The sequence below is a fragment of the Rana temporaria genome, chromosome 11 (genome assembly GCF_905171775.1).
Source record: "Rana temporaria chromosome 11, aRanTem1.1, whole genome shotgun sequence".
In the NCBI taxonomy this organism is placed as follows: domain Eukaryota; kingdom Metazoa; phylum Chordata; class Amphibia; order Anura; family Ranidae; genus Rana; species Rana temporaria.
In genome coordinates this window covers 109,729,634-109,755,033 of record NC_053499.1, presented here as the reverse complement: position 1 = coordinate 109,755,033, position 25,400 = coordinate 109,729,634, and the positions used below count along the sequence as shown (strand labels likewise).

Here is a 25,400-nt window from a genome sequence, read left to right as displayed (position 1 = left end):
CTCTTTTTTTTTTTTTTTTTTTTGGGTTCATTGGAGGGGGGGAGAGAGGAAAGGGGAATGTGCCCCTAGTTTAAAGGACATCATTATAGAGAAAGCATTGTAAGGATGGACCTAGCTTTGTACCTACACAAATGTTTTCTGTATTGTTGTAATATGTAGTCTGTATATGTTAATGTTATATGTATGAAGAACTTGTGAATTTTATAATGATTGGTGATTTCAAAAATGTTTTTAAAGAAAGTATGTAAAGTTTTTCTATTTTTGTGAAAACAATAAAAAATAATTTAAACAGAGTATATGCAATCTTCAAAAATATTCAAAGTGTTGAAAATGAAGAACCTCCACCGAGAATTCAGTGTGCAGATAAGGAAACACAGCACACCCTGTGCAGCCAAACTGCTTACCAGATCAACATCATTATAGGCATGTAGAGTTAAATAATGCAGGGATCAATGGCAGTCACACTTCCACTTGGAGAGAAAAAATCCACAAATCCAACAAGGGTAAAAGGCCATCCACAACTCAAAAGGATCCAAGGTTATATATTGCGTTCATCAGCAAGGTTAGGATGACCAAAAAAAATGCAGAGAGGAAACACAATAGTGAAGCCCGTATGTGAAAGTAACACGCAATTTTATTGTAATGTACTTACAAACATGATTGAAAAGCAGGCATCAACAAACATAAAGTTCCATGGAGAATAGCGTACATGTGTCAGGTCAGCCTTACATGTTTCATCCGACAGGATATCTTCAGAGGCCTTTACTGTGGCGGTTCAGGCCACTTCCTTCGCACCTGCCCAGTGAGACCTAGTAGGTTCTATCCTCAATTTGTCACGAACTATCAAATTGCAGGAATTTCCCAGACTTATGTTAATCTCTTTGTCTCCCTGCAGCTAGCAGGAAAGGAAACTCGCCTGCTGGCTATAGTTGACTCTGGAGCGTGTAGCTGCTTTCTGGACTCCTCACTGGCTAACGACCTGCATATTCCTCTTCTGACCAAGAAACAAAGCCTCCAGGTACACCTGGCCGATGGGTCTCTTCCCCGCTCTGGACTTATCACCCAGGAAACCAGACCCATCCTCACCACCACGGACTCCGGTCACCAGGAGTTTCTGCGCTTCGATGTAATTCCCTCTCCTATTTTCCCCATCATCCTGGGCCTTCCCTGGTTGCAAGCACACGAACCCCGAATAAACTGGAATAAGAAGGAGGTCACCTTCTCTTTCCAATATTGCTCCCAGCACTGTCTGGCTCCAGCTCCAGCCTCTTGCCTGGCTGTGACACCTGCACCTGACAACCTCCAGCATGTACCTCCAGTATATCTCGAGTTTAAGGACGTGTTCAACAAACAAGGGGCTGACCATCTACCACCTCACAGGCCTCATGATTTCCCCATTGACCTCTTGCCCGGCCCTGAAATCCCATTTGGCAGGATCTTCCCGCTATGTGAAAATGAGCTACAAGCTCTCAAAATGTATATAGATGAAAACCTGGAAAAAAGGTTTCATCCGTCCTTCCTCCTCACCGGCCGGAGCAGGTATTTTCTTCGTGGAAAAGAAAGACGGTTCCCTGAGGCCCTGCATTGACTACAGGGAACTAAATAAAGTAACTATAAAAAAACGGTACCCGCTTCCATTAATCCCAGAATTATTCCAATGCTTCCCAGCCGCCCGAATCCTTTCCAAATTGGATCTCCGTGGGGCCTACAATCTCTCATCCGGATTCGGGCCGGCGACGAATGGAAGATCGCTTTCAGGTCCAGGTTTGGGCATTACGAGTACCTGGTAATGCCATTCGGACTCTGCAACGTCCCGGCTACCTTTCAACACCTGGTGAATGATATTTTCCGTGAATACCTAGATGACTTTCTAGTGGTCTATCTTGACGACATCCTCATCTTCTCTGCCACCATCGAGCTTCATCAAACACATGTCAAAAAGGTCTTGGCAATCCTCAGGAGACGCAAACTATACCTCAAAGCAGAAAAGTGTGAGTTTGAAAAGACAGTTGTACAGTTCCTAGGATTCATTATCTCTACTGATGGGATCGCAATGGACCCTCAGAAAATCAAAGCAATCCAGGAGTGGCCGGCTCCTGTGGACAAAAAGGGGGTACAGCGATTCATCGGATTCGCAAACTTCTATCGGAGGTTTATCGCAGGCTTCTCATCCATTGTGGCTTCCATCACTCAATTGACACGCCAGCTGTCAGGGACCTGCCAATAGGCTCCGGCGTGCACGCATGCGCACACATACTAATGGTCAGAATCAAAACCAGTCACCTATTCATGTGCGCAGGCGCGCCTCACATGCACACGGATATGTGCCAAATGCGCGCATCTGCGCGCCAAATGTGCACGCACGTATGCGTGAGCATGCGCCTACTACACGCGCACGTGCACGACGGCGGGAACGCGCGCTGTCTCCTGCAACCACCGTCCCGAAGGACCACCAACCGTGCCGAGCTGCTATCATCACCAGGCACTCCTACCTCGCCGTGCTCCCGAGCTTGCTGTCCCAACTCCAGCAGCTCCAGAGCCGGGGCTGTAAAAGAGGCCTCCTCCTGCACACTAGGCTCTGGCTACAAGGTACGTTCCAGTACATAACACCAGCATAATCGCTTCCAGTGGTCCCCAGAAGCCCAGGAGGCTTTTATCACACTAAAATCACTATTCACTTCTGCACCAATATTACGGCATCCAGCTCTGCCCTTTGTACTGGAAGTGGATGCATCCGAAACGGCCACTGGGGCCATCCTCTCTCAACGACAGGGCCCCAAGGCTCTTCTGCACCCTGTAGCCTTCGCATCCCGGAAGTTAAGTTCACCAGAGAAGAACTACGATGTTGGTGACAGGGAGTTGTTGGCCATCAAATTCGCCCTGGAGGAGTGGATGTATCTACTGGAAGGTGCTGTCCATCCTGTTATGATCTTCACTGATCATAAGAATCTAGAGTACCTCACAACAGCAAAATGCCTGAGACCCAGACAAGCCCGATGGGCTCTTTTTTTTCTATATATCTTACAGACCAGGCTCAAAGAATGGAAAGGCAGATGCACTCTCTTGAATGTTCCTTGAAACCCCTCAGTCAGCCGAACCGAGTACTATTCTGTCTCCACATAATTTTCTTTTAATCACTCAAACAAACCTATTACCCACCATCAAATCGGCATCCGGTCACTGTTCCAGTTTGGAAGTACCTTCCTTGGAGAAACATGATGACCTACTCTGGGCCCAGGGGAAAATCTTCGTCCCGCCAGAGGTAAGACCCCTGGCATTGAGAACCTTTCATGACCACAAGTTGGCAGGTCACTTCGGGATTCAAAAGACTATGGAACTACTCTCTTGTTCTGTTTGGTGGCCAGGTTGGAGAAAGGATTGTAAAGATTATGTTGCTTCCTGTGTTCCATGCCAGCGCAGTAAAGGATCTAATTTTAAATCCTGGGGTCTACTTAAACCCTTATCCATTCCAGAACGGCCATGGACAGAAGTCTCCATGGACTTCATAGTGGACCTGCCTCCCTCGGAAGGGTTCACCACCATCTTAGTTGTAATTGATCGACTCTCCAAGATGGTGCATTTCCTACCCATGGTGGGTACCCCTTCTGCTGCAGACACAGCTAACATTTTCTTCAAGGAAGTAATAAGGCTTCATGGTGTACCTGTGAGCATCACCTCTAATAGAGGCGTTCGGTTTACCTCAAAGTTTTGGAGAGAACTCTGCAAATCTTTGGAAATAAAAATCTGTCTCTCCTCTGCCTACCATCCGCAGAGAAACGGGCAGACGGAGAGAACAAACCAAACCTTGGAGCAGTATCTCCGCTGTTTCTGTTCTGGCTCCCAAGATGACTGGTCCACTCTCTTACCTTACGCTGAGTTTGCGTACAATAATCGATCCATTCGGCCATCAATCAAACACCTTTTTGGGCGAATTTTGGCTTCCATCCTTCCTTTCTTCCAGACTCCTTCACTGGGCTGTCTGTCCCTGCCGTACAGGACCGGGTAACCTCCATTCAGCAGAACTTTCAAAAGATCCAGGAAGCCATGCAAAAGGCACAGGAGGACTACAAAAGGTTCTACAACAAGGGTAGAAAGGAGAATCCAGCCTTCAAGGTAGAATCCAAAACAAATTGAGAAGAAGGAATCACCGCTCCAGGTGGGTCAGCTATTCCCTTGTTCTATTGCTGTAACCCTGTGATGTGATGTATCTGCTGTTCGTTTGAATAAAAGACAACCTCAACGGTCATTGGAGTGCTGCTATCCATTCTTCTCTTTATATCCAGCCTTTAAGGTAGGCGAAAAAGTGTGGTTATCAACCACTAACCTCAGACTACCTCTTCCCTCACGGAAACTGGGCCCAAAATTCATAGGCCCCTTCAAAATAAAGAGAATGATCAATCCTGTGGCCTTTGAACTAGTTTTACCCAGGTCCTATAGAATACACCCTGTGTTCCATGCATCACTACTCAAATCTGTTGTTCCTAGCCCCTTTCCTGACAGAGAAGAACCTCCGCCTCCACCTGTCCTGGTGGACGGAGAGAACGAGTTCAAGGTGGAGAAGATTTTGAATTGCAGGAAGAGGGGTAGACAACTCCAGTATTTGGTCAGTTGGAAAGGGTATCCCCCTGAGGACAATTCCTGGGAACCCTCCCGGAACTTGCATGCCCCACGTTTGATCCAGGCATTCCACCGAGACCACCCAGAGTTTTTGTCCACTGTGGGCGTCCAGAGGCCGCCCCTTGGGGGGGGGGGCACTGTCAGAGAAACACATTGTGAAGAGTCATGTTCTACTTCCATTTGAACGCTAGATGGCAGCAAAGCTAACAGTGAAAGACTCATGCATCACATGACTTCCTGGCTGTCTATAAAAGCTCAGGAAGTGCTCAGAGGGATTGCTGGTTCGTCTTCAGCTTCCTGTTTCCTGTGACTTGTTCCTGTGTTTGATTACCTGCTGTGACCCGGATTGCCTCTGACTCTGCTGATCTTCTCCTGGACCCGACCTTGGCTCGTATTACGGACTCTGCTCATCTCCTGTTTTTGACCCTCGGCCTGTGACCTGGACTTGCCTTGTGTGTTCCCTACACAGTACCTCCAGCTGTGTTTGGACTATCTTACCAGCCCGTGCTTGACCCTCAGCCTGGTTTTGGACTCTCTGACTTAGTTCTTCCAGCAAGCCACGCACCTGCCAGTTTGACACAACTGCTTGTCCACTTGAAAGACCCTGATACCAGTCTACTGGAACCTGCTGGGTAACCTGTGCCTCTTTGTGCCTTTCCTCCCCTGTCTCACCTCCAGGGGGTGAGGTGCGCTTAGTCGCAAGGGTGAACTGCTCTCGGCATCTCGGCCTCGGTAAGTACTAGTCTGCCCGTGATAGGAAAACACTGCGCTAAATAGATTGTGAATGTTAAACACAAATGATATGTGACAAATTAATAACTAGCTGCCAGTACCAAAAAAATTGTGATACAAAAATTTCCTAAAACATATGAAAAATTCAGTACAGCGCTCAAAATATTAAGTCAATAGGTCTAAGATGCATTGAATTGATCTTATATATAACGGTGATAAAGATTTTTTTTCCCACAGTGGCAGTTCATAAAGGCAATTCATGTGAAGAAGCCAGTGAAAGTGACACAAAAAAACCATATGTGAATAAAGAAAAAGTCCCACTAAATTGAATATATGGAGGAACATAAGAAAAAATCAGTCCTTGCAGGATGAATCAGTCCTTAAGGGGTTAAATTCAAATGAACACCCAAAGAAACAGATTGCAGGATAGAGAGAACTTCATCCACCAGGAAAGCACCCAAAAGTCGTATTGCAGTCTCCTTACCCTGTCAATGTGACCACCATTACCGTAATCTCAACAAGCCTGAGGATTTTAGGTCTCCCTCCGGACCCTCTGTGGGATATGTGAAGTGGTATCTGTTGTTTCGAACGATCAGAAAAAAGAGAAAAAGGACCATAGCATATTACCATAAAAAATGAATTTATTAGGCCAAGTAACTATGCACTTATGAAATCGTAGAAGGCTGAATGCGATAAAAAATACAATGGAGGCACAACGGCTTCTCCTGTCTCTCCTGTTGGTATGGGCTCCGAGCTTCCTCGTCTAGAAGCGTAATGACGTCGAGTCTGCAAGCCACGCCTACGCGTTTCGTCACCATGGACAACGTCTTGGATTGGCTGCTGCAATGCTGCACAGTGCACAATACAAATCCACTATAATATTACACCCCTATATACTGCACACCAAACAATAGTACACCTATACCAGTCCTTAAAAGGACTTTTGTGGACCTTTTAGCTAGTGATTTGTTTCACTACAGCCTGTCCCTGCTCCACACAGCAACCTCTCCCTACACTGACAAAAAGCAGAATGTAAAATGGCCACCAGATCAGGTCTATTTATAAGGTAGGGGGTATGTGCTGAAATGTCTCAATTGGCTGTCCTGTACCACCTGATAGATGTGTCATGGGTCAAAGTTCTTCTCAATGTATAATTGCGGACAGGCGCGAATATCGCCAGATGTCCGCCTGTTCGGCGAACCGCAAACTAGCAAAGTTTGCCGCAAACCGACCACCGGGCTAACCCCCAGGCCATCTCCAGTCCTGAATTCCTGCTGAGTCATTCAGAAGAAACCACAGTTGATGTCTTCAGTCTTTTAGAACCTGACAAAGAACCAGAGATCTGTCCTGAAGTCAAGACCTTTGCCACTGATCTGAACCCTAACCTTCAAGTTGAAGACCTCTTTTTGCTTAAGGACCAGCAAGCTGAAATAATTGAATGGCCTATGGGACTTATTGTAAAGAGCATTCCTAGTGATGATGGTAAGGTACGCAAGGTGGAGGTGAAGGTTTCAAGACAAAGGACTGTAAAGACTTTCATCAGACCTATCACAGAACTTATTCTGCTCTTGCCCTTTGGAGAATGAACTTGTTTGCTTACGCTGCTGGTTCCTACTAGTGACTTCAGGAAGAATGTGCCTTGAACTTTTAGTGACACTTCTTGATGCCTTATTGCAGTTATTGTTGCATATATATGCGTGTTATTTTATGTATTTTAGGTTTTCAAGACATCAAGGCAAATACCACTGTTTGTTATTTGCAGTTGCATCTCTACCGTTCTGATATATATAGTGACATTTATAATGCCAGACGGGGAGTGTGCCGCCCAATAGGCATATAATTTGTTATATATACATATGGGCCAGATTCACGTAGCTCGGCGCATCTTTATGCCGGCGTAGCGCCGGCGTAACTTCGAGAGGCAAGCAACATATTCTCAGAGCAAATGCTCGCAGTGTTGCGCCGGCGTAACTTAAATTTGTCGGCGTAAGCCGACGTAATTCAAAGTGGGAAGGAAGTGGGCGTGATCCATTTAAATGAAGCGTGACCCCATGCAAATGAAGGGCCGAACGAACGAAGCATGCGCCGTCACGTGATCGCATGTCCCGCGTCTCTCTGCGCATGCTCACAACTACACCCGGTGTATCCCCTGAGATAATCCGGCCCACTGTTTACACCTAGGGCATAAATACGCCCAGACATGCACCCGTCGAGTGCAAAAGTACACAAGCAGCTTTGGTTGGTTTGGTGTTGTAACTTTTGTTTGCTTATTTCAGAGCCATGTCTGCACCAATGCCTAGGCGTAGGGACAGGAGGGTTAAAAATTTTACATGAGAGGAGAAGGCTATAATTATTGATGCCATGTCAAGGCACAACAAGTACCTCCATGGTTCGAAAAGTGGCATGAACAGCAAGGTCCGAAAGGATGAGATACTTGCTGAGATTGCAACACAGGTCAATGCCCTTGGCCATGAGGAACGGACCCCAAACAAGATAGGTAAGAAAATAAACGACCTGCGGCGTCTCGTGAAAGAGAAGGTGGCCAAGATGAGGAGGCACAGCAGGGGCACTGGAGGTGGGCCAGCCCTGAATATCTCGCTGACTCCTGATGAGCAGGTCATAGCCAGGTGCCTGGAGAGAGAGCAGGTGGAGGGCCTGGAGGGCTTCGATTCTGTTGATCAGCCCTTGAGGAAGGTAAGTGTGTTTTATCTCTTATCTTGTGTGTAGCATATGTGGGGTGGAAGGGAACATGTGACAAGTGTGTGGGTCCACCAACATGTGAATGTTTTGTGTCATCCACAGATGTCCAGGAGGGAGCGGGCCCATCCTCGGCTGCTGGGCGACCAACCCCATCCCATGAGGACTATGTCCACACATCTCCTTTAGAGGAAGTAGAGGAGGAGCACAGGGACCTGGAGGAAAGAATTACCCTTGGGGACGAGACCACCATCCCAGGACCCTCCCATACCTCCACCTCCATAGGGGATAGCCCCCCAAGGGCCTCCACCATTATGGGAAGCCCCCCAAGGGCCTCCACCATTATGGGAAGCCCCCAAAGGGCCTCCACCATTATGGGAAGCCCCTCCTCCTCCTCCTCCTCCATAAGGGAAGTACCCTCAAGGGCATCCCCATACAGATGGCCCCAAGCCTCACCTGCACCCAGGAAGGCTACGAGGAAGACGAGGGGTGATCCAGAGGCCTTAAAAGTGACTTTGTCGAGGGACCAGGCCAGGCAGACCTGCCATGTTGGTTCTGTTGCATGTGACATGCGCCGGGTGGCAGACAGCCTGGCCTCCTTGGGCCAGACCCAGGCTGCCTGCACACTGGCAGTCCAGCAGGCCCTTACCCAGCAGGCTGCTTACACTACCGCCATCACGGAAAGCGTGCAGGAGGTCAGTGCAAACAGCACAGCGATAGTGACCTGCCTGGGGGACCTGGATACCACAACTTCAGGCCTTGTGGCAGAGGTCAGGAGCCTGGCAGTGGCCATACAGGCCAATACAGCTGCCATTGAGGCGGTGGGGAATCAGACAAATGCGGCCCTCACACGCATAGCCCTGGCTTTGGAGGGAAGCCAGCCAGCCAGGGAGAGACCGGGGGATGATCCTCATCCCGATGACCCACCCGCGGCTCCCCCCAGGCAACAGAGGATCAGGAGCCTTGGCACTAGGCGTAGCCCACGTCAGGGCAAATGAGTGCCAGTTCTATTATTTAATTATGATACTCATGTTATGAGTCTTATTATTTTATTATGATACTCATGTTAGGAGTCTTATTATTTTATTATGATACTCATGTTAGGAGTCTTATTATTTTATTATGATACTCATGTTAGGAGTCTTATTTTTTTTTAATGTAGAATGAATGTACAGCAACATAATTGGAGCCTTGGCGCGGCGTTGCTGCTCCCAAGTCCTGAATGGTGGACTTGGGCTAATCCAATTTGATGAGGATGTGATGTGTGTGAGCTAGGGACCCCAGTGGTGTGCATGCGTGCATTCTCCTTGTGCCATGATGAATGTGTGTGTTTAACGTGCAAAGATGCCTACTGTGGGGGATCTCCTGACTGTTGTTCCCTCAGCAGACCGGGTACCCTCGGTTAGGGGGGGACTGTGTGGTTCAGGGGTCGGGTCATCACATATGTCAATCTCCAGGCCCTTTCTCATGGCGAAGTTGTGTAGAATGCATCATGCACCGATGATCTGGCACACAAAGTTTGGGGAATACAACAGGGTACCCCCGGATTTATCCAGGCATCGGAAACGGGACTTCAGGAGGCCAAAGGTGCGTTCCACCACTCCACGGGTACGTGCGTGTGCTTCATTGTATCTTCTCTCTCCTGTGGTTTGGGGATTCCGGAATGGAGTCATGAGATGGGGTCCAAGTGCATATGCAGAGTCACCTGGAAGGGAAAAGACAGGAGGATGTTAGTCGTGCATGTGCCCCTCGTGATGTCTGCATCATGGGGTCGGACAGTCATGCCTGACTCCCATGTCACTCACCAACCAGCCAGCTGTTCCCGTACACGTTCTGTTCGAATTCCGTTGGGATGGTGCTTTGACGGTATATGTAGCTGTCGTGGCTGGCCCCTGGGTGTTTGGCATGGATGTGCCATATGAGGCATTGGGCATCGGCACCAACCATGGGGCAATCTTTCTCTCCTGAATTCCAAAGAAGGAGCACTGTTTACTCCCACTAATGCCAAAAAAAAATTAGATTCACGCTGGCAACAGTCCAGCCCCCCTAAAGTTTGAAGGACTGTAAACTTGCCCTTTGTTTAGATAGTTTGGAGACCTCTGCCATAACCGATGCAGCATAGCCAATCTTATGTGAACAGTAATAGTATGTCCAAAGTGAGTACATGTTTCACTCTAATGCCTTTGTCTACCCAGAAGCAAAATGTATGGGCACATACTGTATGCCTGTAACATAATTTTTAAAGTGGATGTAAACCCACATTTTTTTTATTTATTTTTTTGCTGTCACAATGTAGAGTAAAAGATTTCCTATCATCTGTGACCAGTCTTGCCACAAAGAGTTAATCCAGCTCTGAGCAATCCTCTTTTATTGTTCAGTGAGATAAAACGGACTTACAGAGAAAAACCTTGGTCCGTTCCGCCCCCTTGCTGTGAATGAGAGGTTATATACATATCTCAGGCATTATTTTTTAATTCCCACCCCCACTCCTTTTCTGAAGTCATGTGTTAACTTTTCTGGATTTTGACTGGATGTTAGTGATCATAGCAGAATTCAGTGAAAGTAATACACAGGACAAAATGCATGTTGACAAGGGGAGTGTTGAGTTGGGCGGGGAGTCTACTGACATCACGACTCCACCCACTGAGCTCCAGACAACAGATCCACCCACAGAATCTGCAGTTCTTCAGTTCTTATAACAGACAGAGGGGAGATATTTGACAGGTAAGGATACATGCAGGAGTAATGTATATCCTTATAGATCAACACTATGGCAGTAGTTTAGAAATGATGAGAGTGGGTTTACATCCACTTTAAACAAAAACCTGAACCTTCCATCTGTGTAATATCATGATATAAAAAAAAAAAATTGCCACTCAACTTTTAAGGGTCATTTGCACTTTCTAGTCTCACCACTAGATGTCACAATAATGCTTTGGTGATTCTGTTCCCAATTACCTGGGTGTTGTGATGTTCTACAATGAGACAGATACAATGAAGAAAATGACAGTTCATTCCAGAATAGACTGTGATACCCAGTATCCAAGATATGCTCCAGAGACTGTATGTACACTGTGATTAATGTCAAAAGAGGGAGGGAAAGACAAATGTGCTATGGACAAAATATAAAAAAAAGTAGAAATAAAGGGATGTGGTTCATATAATTGCCTGTATATAAAAATGACATGATAGATAGATAGATAGATAGATAGATAGATAGATAGATAGATAGATAGATAGATAGATAGATAGATAGATAGATAGATAGATAGATAGATAGATAGAAAATGCAAGGGAAGAGAAAAGCATTAAAGAGCAAGGAAGGAGGTGTGACGGTGAGGGAGGGAGAGAAAGAACTTGAAAGGGGGAGAGGCAAACAGGAGGAGTGCAAGGTACTGGAGAACATTAGCAGAGAAGCAGCTGGGATCACAGATTACACAGGAGTGTGCTATAAGATGCTTGTGTCAGCTTCTACTTCTATCTTCTGATATACAGCTGAGGAAGACGTGCAGACAAAAAGTGAATATACAGGTAGAAGACGAGAAAGCTTGAAAAGAAGTATACAACAAAGGTGAGCGACATTAAACGGACAAACAAAGAAGACGGTTGCTAAATAGGAAAAGGAGAAAAAGAAGACGGTTAGGTGACTGATATCTATACACAAAGGCACATATGACGACGTTCTGATATACATTTGTATGTAAAGTGCCACCTCGGACTCTACACAATGCAAGCTACACGGAGGGGAGGAGAAGCTATTTTTTCACAAGACTGATATTTTTTTAACCATCGACATTTAAAGTGCCAAATATCACAGGCTATACAAGCAGTTTACTAACCTATAGGTTTGTACTCTACATTGCAGCCTTCCTTTCTAATTGCTACCTAATTTGTATACCGAATCCTACTTTTTGGCGTGCAGTGCTCTCAGATGTTTCATGTTTAGCTCTAGACAATATTTTTAACAATATTTTTGATAGTGTTTTAGTTTTCATTTTTAGCAGTTTTATATTTGTTTAAGTCTTTGACCACCTTCTGCGAATTGTTTTTCCGAATACTACTGAAGCCCTCACACCGAGCACTTGCTGAACAGACGGACTTGTAGCCACAGAATTTGGACAATCTCAAGGAACTCTAATTAAGCATTGTCTGATCACAGACTCGGAAAGTCGTCCTTCGCAGCATTTTTCAGCCTTCTTGAAGAGTAGTTCTCTCCTTAGAGCGGCTCTTCTTACAGTCATCATTCTGTCTCCTCCAGAGATGGCGTTCACCTTTGCTGCGTTCTGTTACATGCTAACACTCGTCCTCTGTGCTTCTCTCATCTTTTTCATCATCTGGCACGTGAGTCTCAAAACTAAAAGGGAGTTGAGGGTCCAAAGGGCATACGGGCATTCCAAAGGGCATAAGTATCCCAGAAATTGTACAGTCAGATCACCCCTCCAAATAACACATTCAGGGTGCTGGGGTAATCTTTGATGCTAGAAAATGCTATGTCTGATATGAAAGTGGAAAAGGTTCACAGAAAACCTCTGGTCAGATATAAACTAAAAAGGTATCATGTGGGTGTGCCTTATGTTGGGGCAAAAGGAAAATAGCTGGCCTGTGCCAGAGTATGTGGACTTTCATTTTGGAAAAATGTAGGGTGGGAACAATGTTTGAGAACAAAAGACAAATGAAAAAGACAAGCTAGGGTCTGATACAGTAAGTGTACTATAAAGCAGTATAGCTGTATTCTACATGCCCACTGTAGCTATCTGCCTTTGTGTGTAGATATGTATGTGATGTGTCTCAGGTGTACCTTTTTACACTCCAGTACCCAAGTCACAGCTGTGCTTGCGCTCTATCAGGTAAAATCACAATTTATTAGCAGTGATTTTTTAATGATATTGTGTGTATATATAAAATATATATATATATAAACACACGTACATACCACACACACATACATACGTCCCTCCCTAACATAACTAAATATTTGCAGCAATATTATCCATCCGCATTGTAAATGATCACTTTCCAGTCTTTAGAACAGGGCTTTCAGGCATTAAACAGCTCTGACACTAGTAAGCAACATTTTCACGTTTATGGGGACATTCCTATGTATATAGTGTGATATATTCATTACACTATTTACATATGAGGGTTCAGTGTTCCAACAATGTGCAACTAGTTAACTGTGCAACTGCAAAGGATGCTACCAGTGTATATTATGAAGCTTTTAAAGGCAGCAATATGAAAGACTTTTGTAAAGTGTCAGTTCACGGAAAAGGAGATTTGTGTTTTATAAAAGGTTCTAACAGCAAAGCTGAAATCTTTTCACTGAAATCAGTGTATATATATATATATATAGTATGTAGTTCTACTTATATGATTCCATGACTTTTGCACAGTTTTTCATCATTCTTTTCTGTGATTGTCACCAGCATTGATTTCCTGTGTGAAATAGATGTTTCTCGTTGTAGAACTGATCATTTATAGGTGATTAATTGCAATAGTGACAGTATCTATACTTGTGATTTGCTGGGTTTCATTGTGTATTTTAAAAGTCATGGTTACCTACACACTAAGTCATTGTTGTCCTGCTATTATTTTATATGTGCAAATATGTCTCAGTTACTAACCTAATATATGTGTCTAAATGTGAATGCTTGTACCACAATGTGTGTGTATAATTGTGTATGTCACATTTTCTTAGCCCCCACCCTCCCCCATGTGTTCATCCTTTATGTTTCTGCTTCTCTCTGTTGCTGTGGAGACTGAGCTCGTTTCCATGGAAACTGCATATGTTTATAAAGTGGTACCCAGAGAACTAAACATATCCTAGCTTAGTACAATCCAGACCACCACCCTACCATATTCTTCTAAACACCCTCTTATGGTCTTCTTTGTGTCAAACATACCAGTCATACTTCTTTTGTCTTTCATTTACTCTTTGGTCTATGGTTCTTCTTTATTTCATTTTTTTTTGTTGATCCCTCAGATTGTACATTATCCACCCTTTTCTTGTGTTCTGTTCCCCCTTGTCTGGGCACTGTATCCATATAATCTACTGTCAGCATTATTTAATAACATAATGCAAATAACAAAGCATTACGTTCAAATTGCATTAATAAGAATAAATCTAAATCTTTTTTCACTGTCCTGACTTCAGTAAAGTGAATTTTGATTGGTGGCAATGGGCTATTGCACTTTTTGCACGCTGCTTTGCTTCTTCACTCTTACATTTCTAATAGAAATTGATAATTTTATTCTATAACAGTTTTAGTTTTAAAGGCATTTAATAATATATATTTCGGCATGTTTTGTATGTTTTCACTTTTCAATGAGAAAATGAGAATGTATCCTTCTTGATAGTTCACCTTCTATCCACAAAAATAGGTACATACTGTACTTTCAATATTTAGGGAGAAATTTTTCGCTAACCAAACTTTCTGCAGTTTTCAGTGGCGGAGCTTATTAGACCATTCGTTTGTCAGAAGTCTTGAGGCCTAGGAATATACAAATAAACCTATTTTCTAAATAACCAGAACAATTTCTTCAAAATTGGAAGTTTTTAGAAGTCTATGCACATGAACACATTCATAGTTGTAACTGTTAAATTACATGTTGACAATAAAAAAAAAAAAAATCCAGGTCCCTTCTCTAGCCCCCTCAATAGACATAGTTGTGCCCCCCATCCAATGGCAGTGTCATTCTGTCTGTATCCCAGATGATAAAAAATCTGGTTCCAGGCTGCTGCCCATGCCTGTGCATGAATGTAGTGTGTGTTGTGTGTAATAGACTTAAATGGAATGTTACTGCATCTGTACAGCTATGTTCCATTTATCAGCTGGACTGGACCTTCTGGGGTACACGGTTCTGTGTATAACACTTCATTAAAGCGTAACTCCACTTTTGTTGAGAAAAAAACCCCCCCTCTGGGTGATCTATGCACATTGCAAGGATTTTAACCCACTTTGTTGCAGATTCCTAATTTAGTTATTCAGAAGAAATCACTGTTTGTTGCTCTGTGCCCCTGTGCCAAATGAGTTTAATGGGAGTGGTTTTATAATTATCAACCGGGTGCTGCAGAATGAGGGCTCTAATGAGGAAAGTTGCAGGGTCTGCATGCCTTTAGATGTTATTTCCTATTGGCAGTATCCTACCAACAATTGCATTTTTGCTGCATAGGATGCCAAAAATCTGAATTGTATCTTAGTGTAGACTTCTGGGAAAATCATTGAGCCAATCACACAAGCAGGAAATTATGTTTCTGGGGTGGCGTTCTATATACACTCTGTGCAGCAGATTGAAAATAAAAGGTTGTTTTTAATAACATTCAATTACAATATGACTTGTGTTGCATATTTATATTCTATATTATTTATTTATTTTTATTTGCTATTTTTTTTTCTTCCATGAAAGTAGCGTTACCCTTTATGCACCACAGCTGCATTTTTCCTTATAACACATAACCTTTGCACCCTAGTGGTGATATGTGTTGTTCTTGTGCAGAAAAACATAGCGCCAGATTCACAAAAGGTATACGACGGCGTATCTCCTGATACGCCGTCATATCCCTGTTTCTATCTATGCGACTGATTCATAGAATCAGTTACGCATAGATATCCCTAAGATCCGACAGGTGTAATTGTTTTACACTGTCGGATCTTAGGATGCAGTACCGCGGCCGCCGCTGGGGGGAGTTTGCGTCGTAAACCAGCGTCGAGTATGCAAATTAGGAGTTACGGCGGATCCACGACGGATTTTCGCGTTCGCTACGTCCCCGCTAGTCTAGTTTCCCGTTGCAAAGTTAGTCGTTGTTTTAGGTGCCCTAACTTTAGTCAGCAAACGTATTGCTGTCTAAAGTATGGCCGTCGTTCCCGCGTCGAAATTTAAAAATGAACGTCGTTTGCGTAAGCCGTCCGGGAATACGGGATTACGCTACGCGCGTCGCCGTTCTAATAAAAATGACGTCACAGCGCGCAAAGCAGGACGGGAATTGCCCATTTGAATTGGCCCGCCTTGCGCTGGAGGCCGCCGGCGTAAATTTCATCGCAAGTGCTCTGTGAATCAGGCACTTGCGATGAAAACTTGCGGAGGTGTAATGTATCTACGATACGTTACGCTGCCGCTCCCCTACGTGAATCTGGCCCATAGTCACTGCATCCAGCATGAACCCTAAAGACGTGGAGACTCCATAAACAGTAATTGAAATTTTTACTGAAAGAGTTTTATAAAGTTGTTTCAGGTTCTGTTGGTTAGTTGGTTGGTTAGTTTGTACAGATATAGGGCCATATTCTCGTAGATTTCCGGCGGGCGGCGCGTAAGCCATTTACACTTCGCCGCCCCAACCTACAGGAGCAAGTGCTGTATTCCCCAAACACTTGCTCCGTAGTTTGGGGCGGCGGAGTGTATTTGGCCCGGCGTATCCCCGCGTATCTCCAAGGGGGCGGCTTCTATTTAAATTAAGCGCGCCCCCGATTCTAACGAACTGCGCATGCGCCGGGCTTAAAATAGCCCAGTGTGCGTGCTCCAGTTCTCGGCGTAAAACGTCAATGACGCCGACGTGTGCGTCATTGACGTAAAGTCGTATTCAAGAACGACTTAGTAAAACGACGTACCCGACGGGAAAACACGACGCGGACCCGACGCCATACTTAACATGGCCTACGTGGGACTGGCGTAAGGTTACCCCTCATATAGCAGGGGTAACCTTACGCCTAACGTAAGCGACGGTTACGTGATGCAAATTCGTTCGGGAATCGGCGTATCAGGCTCATTTGCATAAACAAATGAGACCTGAACGTAAACGCCACCTAGTGGCCGGCGGAGTATTTACATTTAAGATCCGACAGTCTAAGGCCGGGTACTCCGTCGGACCGTTTTCACCGTACATGTCTGCCGCCCGTGCATAAACAATACGCGGGGCGTGTCCGCGTCGTCGCCGCGGCGATGACGCAGCGACGTGGGCGGGCCTGCCATTTAAAGGCTTCCACGCATGCGTCGAAGTCATTCGACGCATGCGAGGGACGGCGGGCGCTCGGACATGTACGGTAGGTCTGTACTGACGACCGTACATGTCCGAGTGGGCAGGATTCCAGCGGACGGTTTTAAAACACGTCCAGGAATATTTGTCTGCTGGGAAAAGGCCCGGCGGGCAAATGTTTGCTGGAATTCGGCCCGCTCGCGCCTACACACGACCGAACATGTATGCTGAAACTGGTCCGCGGACCAGTTTCAGCATACATGTTTGGTCGTGTGTACGGGGCCTTAGTGACTTACACATGTCGGATCTTCAGTGTATCTATGCGAAAATGATTATAAGAATCACTCGCATAGATACACTGGCCAAAAAAGAGAGATACGATGGAGTATCCTGAGATACTCCATCGTAACTTTACTCAGAATATGGCCCATAGAGATTAACTGAATTCTTTAAATTATTTACAGTTATGTAGCCATCTTTCAGTTTTCTTTAGGTAACATAAAAGGACCTTCTTAGGAAGGATATGTGGTAATTGCTTGTGCTGGGCCAGTAACTCACTTAACCACCTAAAACCCGGACCAATATGCAGGTAAAGGACCTTGCCCCTTTTTGCGATTCGGCACTGCGTCCCTTTAACTGACAATTGTGCGGTCGTGCGACGTGGCTCCCAAACAAAATTGGCGTCCTTTTTTTCCCCACAAATAGAGCTTTCTTTTGGTGGTATTTGATCACCAATGCAGTTTAAATTGTTAGCGCTACAAACAAAAATAGAGCGACAATTAAAAAAAAAGGCAATATTTTTTACTTTTTGCTACAATAAATATCCCCAAAAAATATTTTTTAAAACAATTTTTTTTCCTCAGTTTAGGCCGATACGTATTCTTCTACATATTTTTGGTAGATCGCAATAAGCGTTTATTGATTGGTTTGCATACAACCCACTGACATGTTGATATCAGACCATATGCCTCCTATTTTTGGGGTGTGCTAAGAAGGGTCCCATAGAAAAAATTGTAACCCTCACGAGGCATTGAGCCCTATGCTAATGGTCCAGGACTTTACAGATTCCCGCGTGCCCAGGCAAAGATGCTGTATGGGAAGGGGGCTTATATGTCACATTCTTGTCGCCTGTTACAGATTATTAATCTGCACAGAAAATCAAAATTGACCTTTAAACCTTTTTGGTATGAAGGGCAAAAAAGTGTAAAAATTGTATGTTACATAATGTGGAATCTTCCCACTGACATTACTATTAGAAGAATAAGATCATTTTAAATATTTGGGAAAAAAACTTGAATCCCATTTATTTTTAATAACAAATATTTTTCCAAAATGCATATAACAAACATTTCATAACTTTTAAAAATGATGTCTCAGGTGTTAGTGTACTAGTATTATCAGGAAAATTCCCATTAAAGCATTTGCAGCATTACATAAATTTACATTTTTTTTCTGTACAATTCTTAAAAGGTTATATTCTTTCCAGTGCCCATTTTTCATTTTCTCTTTAATCCTCATCGGTATTAGGTTTATTATTTAGCTTCCTTGCCAGCCATTTTTCTTCCGCCTTTCTCATTCCAAATTACGTCACTCTGGAGTTTTTCTCTTCTCTGTTAGGATAATTTCTACAATTTTCTGCTTGTATTTTTCATCTGTCTCTCTTCACAATGTGAATACCACCCACAATGCAAATATCAACAGTGAACCTCTTTGTTTTTTTTAATGATTATATTTTTCCTGAATTTTTATTTCACCGCTACATTTTTGATTCATTCAATATTTAGTGTCACAGTTTATTATGCTTTCATCCTAACTTGAATTAAATAGGACTCATTTTTTTAATTAGTTAATTTTCCACTAGTGAAATAAATGCTAATAGTGAAGGGGAATAACAAAATTTGAAAAAGGTTTGTGTGAGATTTGTTTAATAAGGTTGTGCAATGTTCAATGATTGCACCTAATTTTGTGTTTTTATTGCATCTCATTTAACAATAACTTAACCACTTAAGCCCCGAACCATATTGCTGGTCAAAGACCAGAGCACTTTTTGCGATTCGGCACTGCGTCACTTTAACTGACAATTGCCCGGTTGTGCGATGTGGCTCCCAAACAAAATTGGCGTCGTTTTTTCCCCACAAATAGAGCTTACTTTTGGTGGCATTTGATCACCTCTGCGGTTTTTCGTTTTTGCGCTATAAACAAAAATAGATAGACAATTTTGAAAAAAAATTATATTTTTAACTTTTTACCATAATAAATATCCCCCACAAATATATAAAACAACTATTTTTTTCCTCAGTTTAGGCCGATACGCATTCTTCTACATATTTTTCATAAAAAAATCGCAATAAGCGTTTATTGATTGGTTTGCGCAAAAGTTATAGCGTTTACAAAATAGGGGGTAGTTTTATTGCATTTTTATTAATATTTTTTTTTACTAGTAATGGCGGTGATCAGCGATTTTTTTCAACATAATGCGACATAATGGCGGACACTTCAGACACTTTTGACACATTTTTGGGACCATTAACATTTTTATAGCGATCAGTGCTATAAAAATGCATTGATTACTATAAAAATGACACTGACAGGGAAGGGGTTAACACTAGGGGCGGGGAAGGGGTTAAATATGTTCCCTGGGTGTGTTCTAACTGTAGGGGGGGATGGACTCACTAGGGGAAATGACTGATCGCTGTTCATACATTGAATGAACAGACGGCCAGGCATTTCTCCCCTGACAGGACCAGGAGCTGTGTGTTTACACACACAGCTCCCAGTCCTCACTCTGTAATGAGCGATCGCGGGTGCCTGGCGGTGATCGCGACCGCAGGGCACGCGCGCCGGTATCGGGAGCGAGTGGGGGGCGCTTCGCGAGGCGACTTAGAGCTACGGGCTCTCGCGCAGGAGAGCCGACCTGCCGCCGTAGAACTGGTCGGCATGTAGTTAAAATCAAATTGGTTCCATTGTTGTTCACAGTTAATGTGCTGCATTTGACGGTGCTTGCAGTGTGCCACCTACTTGTCTTCTGACCATAAAATCATCCTGCAGTAAATAACCACATTATTGCTATATTTAGCATTAGCATCACAAAAAACAGTCTGAAGACCCAGCCTTGTCTGACAAAATAAAAATCTGTACTTTTTGCTAGAAAATTACACAGAACCACCAAACATTATATATTTTTTTCTTAGCAAAGGCCCTAGAGAATGAAATGGTGGTAGTTGCAATGTTTTATGTCATACAGTATTTGTGCAACGTTTTTTAAACAACATTTTTGGGGAAAAAATACACTTTGAATGCAACAAACACACGATATATAATCCAATTTTGGTCCAAAAGATGATGTTATGCTGAGTAAATAGATACCCAACATGTCATGCTTTAAAATTTCACTTTTAAAGTTGTAGGGAATCCCCGACTGAAAATGTAATTACTGGGGTTATGGCCGACAGCTGCAGCAAAACCACTTAAACACAATCACGTATATACACATGATTGTGTGGCAAGTGGTCAAGGGTAGTTACAATTCCCCACTGTTCTAATCTGTGTAACCTGTTCCATCTGTGTAAGACGCTACTTTTAACTTCTTATTAATATTAAGAGACCTGTATGACATATTCCAGTTATTAATTCATCATATTTCACACCAATGTTTAGTGCCAGGACAAGTTCCTCTTCTGAAGATGCTGAAATGTACTTCCCCCCACCTTGAGCTGGGACAGATGATGCTTGTATGCAGAGGTATAGATAAGTATGGAAATATTGGAGTACAAAATTACTCCAGTGCTTCTGCCATCACATGTCCTATGTATCTTCTTTAGTCCCCCCCAAATTTGTGACTTTACACAGGAATCCTTGTAATGCTGTGTGTTCTTGCATCTGTGAAATTCAGAGCTCAGACATAGCACAGCTTAGAGGAGGAAGGCCCTAGACCAGGCATGTCCAAAGTCCGGCCCGCGTTCCAGTTTAGTATGGTCCCCTGGTGATTTGGATATATATATCTTTTGTGGCCCCCAGGGCCACAAAATATATATACCAAGCGGCAGATCCACAAAGATCTGCCTATCTTTAGGCAGGCGTAGCGTATCTAAGATACACTACGCCGCTGTAACTTACTTTTTCTTCTTGTGAATCCTCAAAGAATCCGCGCGGTAAGTAACGGCGGCGCAGTGTATCTATTGCAGCGTAAGGGCGCGCAATTTCAAATGGGAGTGATGGGGGCGTGTTCTATGCAAATACGTAGTGGTGTCACCCGACGTAAACAATGTTTTTTTTTAACGGCGCATGCGCCGTCCTTAAAATATCCCAGGGTGCATTGCGACAAAGTACACAGCAAGGACGTCATTGGATTCGACGTGAAAGTAAATGACGTCACATTCCTATTCACGAACGACTTACGCAAACGACGCAAAAAATGTAAAATTAGACGCTGGAACGACGGCCATACTTAACATTGAGTACGCCACCATATAGCAGCTTTAACTATACGCCGGAAAAAGCAGAACGGAAACGACGTAAAAAAATGTGACGGCCGCTCGTACGTTCGTGGATCGTCGGAAATAGCTAATTTGCATACTTGACGCGGAAACGCCACCTAGCGGCCGCCGAAAAATTACATTTAAGATCGGACGGCGTACTAAGACGTATGCCGGTCGGATCGATCCCAGATGCCGCCGTATCTTGTTTTGTGGATACAAAACAAAGATACGACGTGGGAAATTTAAAATTACGCCGGCGTATCAATAGATACGCCGGCGTAATCCTTTTGTGGATCTGCCCCCATATTTATCAGCGCTGCCTCGGAGGGAACAGGGAGGGGGCAGGATGAGCACCTTCAGATTACATACAGGAGAATCTCCTGTTTACTTAGTGGCATCTGTAAGAGGAAGTCCCATCTTCTGGGCTGCCATTGGACGACTGTTCTGTCTATCATAGGAGGTGGGACTTCGTATTAACGAGGCCGCAGAGTAAACAGGAGATTCTCCTGTATGTAATCTGTTGGCGCTCATCCTGCCCCCCTCCGAAGCTGAAGATGGGCATCGATCAGGCTGCACTGATGGCAACGGTGGGTCTGCATTCATGGCAACGGTGGGTCTGCATTCATAGCAACTGTGGGTCTGCATTCATGGCAATGGCGAGGCTGCAGATGGACACTGAATAGGCTGCATTGATGGGCACTGCCCCCTAATTTGCTTCACAGTTCTTCATGTAAATTATTTTTTTCCTGAAACTTCCATCTTTAAGTGAAGGTGCGTGTTATACGCTGATAAATATGGTATATCCAAATAACACGCTTGAGATCATCTCTTCACCACACACAGCCACAAAGGCAAGATAATTCTTGTAGGGCAGTGTATAAGTGCTCAGAGGAACACACTTAAACCAAATTTTAATGGTTCAAAGATTGTCAGCTAAAATGGTCGGCCCTCGCGCATATTCACTTCATCAAATCTGGCCCTCTTTGAACAAAAGTTTGGACACCCCTGCCCTAGACCCTAAGCACCGTTCATGCAGCATGGAAAAGTCCTAGGCAATGAATAAGCACTTTGTGTGAAACGCGTTTGCTGAACAGTTTTGATTCCTTGTGTGTCATGTTTTTTAAACCTTTGACTCTACAATAAACCAACACATTTTTCTTCATCTCTGGATGTGCCGCTTTTTCTCTTTGTTGCATGTCCTAGGCATACCTTTGCTGTGTCATGTGACAGAGCCGAGGTACGCCTGGGACTTTATTTCACTGCATGAAGAACAACACTCAATATTTAGGATCTGAGCAGTTTTCACAGAAGAGGTATGTACTAAAGAGGAAAGATCTGTGCTTTTAGTGGTGAGAGTTTGTGCTAGAGCAAAATTTGTGTAGGAAGGATGATTTGTGCTGTGCGGATTTGTGCTTGTCAGTGGATCCTGACATTTACTGGGGGGGTTATTTTTTGCCTTGTCATTTATTGGGGGTTTTTGCTGGCCCTGATGCATGCTGAGTGTTGTTACTGCTGGCACTAATACTAATGCTAGAGGCTATTTTTTGCTGCCTCGTACATCAAAAATAGGACTTATTTGACTGTCTTTTTAGTGTACCCCTAACCTCTATTCTGTCTAAACCATAGCAAACCAAAAAGGGAAAAATGGCACACTGCAAATCGTGAAGCAACACCCACTTTATTGATCATGTCCACTTTTATATCCAAACCACAAAAGTCATGGCACGCTGTATTTTTCTTCTCAACCTGCTCATTAAAAAAACTATTCCCCTGCTTGCATGTCTACACATACAATAACCAGCCTGATGTTGGGGCCAGAAATAAGAGTCTCTGTTCTTTGGCCCTATGGTTCTCACCTTTGGCCCAAATCAGAAAACCGAACCAATTGACATGTTGTGACATAGGCAAACTAGTGTGATTTATTAATAGTGGGCATGGCAAAACAGAAAATAATATTGAAACTAAAAACTAGCGGCCCATTCACATGCAGTTTAATGTGTTATGGTTATGTGCTTGTTAGAATGTGTGCTATTGCAATGCACCTTACAAGAATTAGCATATTGTGGTGCCCTTCATTTTGACTCAACTCAACTGTGAATGGGCCCTAAGTGATAACAGAATGGAGCAGTGTGAATGGGTCCAAGGGGATAATATGGGATTGAACATTTTATTATGTTAGTTTTGTTTCTATGGTGTGTCAGGAACTACAATCAACTCCCCTAATATAGATTGGGATCTGGCTGTCACATGCATAGAGAAACCCTGCTAATTACATCAGGAGAGCTGCTTTCAGTGTAATCTGCATGGGCTGGGCTGTCATTTTCACAGCCAGGTCCTGCACTATGCAGAAGACAGCCACTAGAGAACAAGGAGAGAGTCCTGCTGCAGCTGAGTCCCTCCAAATGCCTCCTGCCTTTGTGTTGGCTTGGCCCTGTCCATGTGTAATTCCACCCACAATGCCTCAGCACAATCACATCTAGGTGCCTTTAATTCATACCTGCACCAGTTTGCTCCTTTCCCCTCTGACAGAATCTCTGTAAGAGTATAGTTGCTGGTTAAGTAAAATTAATTATTATATCTTGATTTATAGAAAGCATAATGTTTTTTATAATATATGTGTGCCCAAACCTATATCAATCCAAACTATATAACCCAGAATGTCTGCTAAGTATGATAAGAAGAAGTATGATAATGTTCTGCATGAACATAATCATACTTCTGCTGCTATAAAAGTAAGATATCCATAGTCCTAAATTAAAGAAAAGCCTGTACAGGTGGTCCCGGGTTACAATCATACAGTATGACTTACAAATGACAACAGGAAGTGAGAGGCAGGACAACAGGAAATGAGAGAAAATCTACCCCTTCCTCTACCCTATTCACTCCTGCACTGCTGGATTCAGACTATTGTGATTTGGATACGGGTTTCCCCACATCCAATTCACATGTCAGGAAATTGTGACCGGCTCTCTATGGAGCCAATTTGCACATCTCCGGAGCGACTCTGGTGCGCATTGCACAGGAGTCCTGTGCATCTTCTGGTTCGTTTCAGGTCCAAATTCAGCCAAAAATTCGGACTGAAATATGACCTGAAATGGTATATGGGGACGCACTGAACCCCTGCTGTGAGCCGCTACTTGCTGCAGTGTGAACCCAGCCTAAGAGTTATCATGGGACAAAGGTGTCTCCATTGAAGGTTTATCTCAAATCCTTGTTTCCACAACAACCCAAAAATTCTAAAATCCATTTGTCATAGGACAGAAATTGCGCTGAAATCTTCTGACCAGGGGCATAGACAGCAAAACAAATAATAAAGGGGTGTCAACCCTTCCCTATGCTATCCAAAAAACATAAAATAAAAAAATTTGGGCTGGAGTTACACTTAAAAAATGTACCTGTTCTGACTTACAAACAAATTCAACTTAAGAACAAACCTACAGAACCTTGTTTGTAACCTGGGGACTGCCAGTATTGAGAAAAATGTGTAGACTGCCATTGTTGATTTCTGCTTTTGGTTTTTGTTATTTTATCATGCTAAACCTCTGACTTTTGTAGTTTCTAAGTTATTGATTTGGAACATGTTTGCAACTTAGGTGTTCTGATTTCTCTCTGATATCCCACAGAGACCATCAGTCAAATAGTATTTTCAGAAGGAGGACAGAAATTACAGTCCACATATTTCCCTCAATGCAGTTTCTCGTTAAATTAATTTAACTAGAAATATCACTCTGCTACAAAAAGTAAAAGATCAAACAGTGGATTAAATACTTAATTATATTTTCCCTTCCCCATTATACAGAATGTATGTTATGCATGTATTCAGGGTCAGTGATACCAATATTAAATACTCATTCTGCGTTTGTGATTGTTTCATAATATATTATGGACAGTATTTTGTTCTAACATAT

The 25,400-nt window shown here is 43.6% G+C and overlaps 1 protein-coding gene across 2 annotated transcripts in view; it reads left to right on the top strand.

The window, feature by feature from the left end:
- The first annotated feature begins 11,411 nt into the window (after positions 1 to 11,411).
- Positions 11,412 to 25,400, top strand: part of CNIH2 (cornichon family AMPA receptor auxiliary protein 2) — a 169,563-nt gene continuing 155,574 nt past the window's right edge. Inside the window, exon 1 of one of the 2 annotated variants that reach the window (XM_040328824.1) lies at positions 11,412 to 12,387. In XM_040328824.1, the coding sequence (XP_040184758.1) occupies positions 12,307 to 12,387 (81 nt within the window). In that variant the 5' untranslated portion in view covers positions 11,412 to 12,306. The remainder of the gene's footprint in view (positions 12,388 to 25,400) is intronic. The other variant, XM_040328822.1, reaches the window with a different exon arrangement.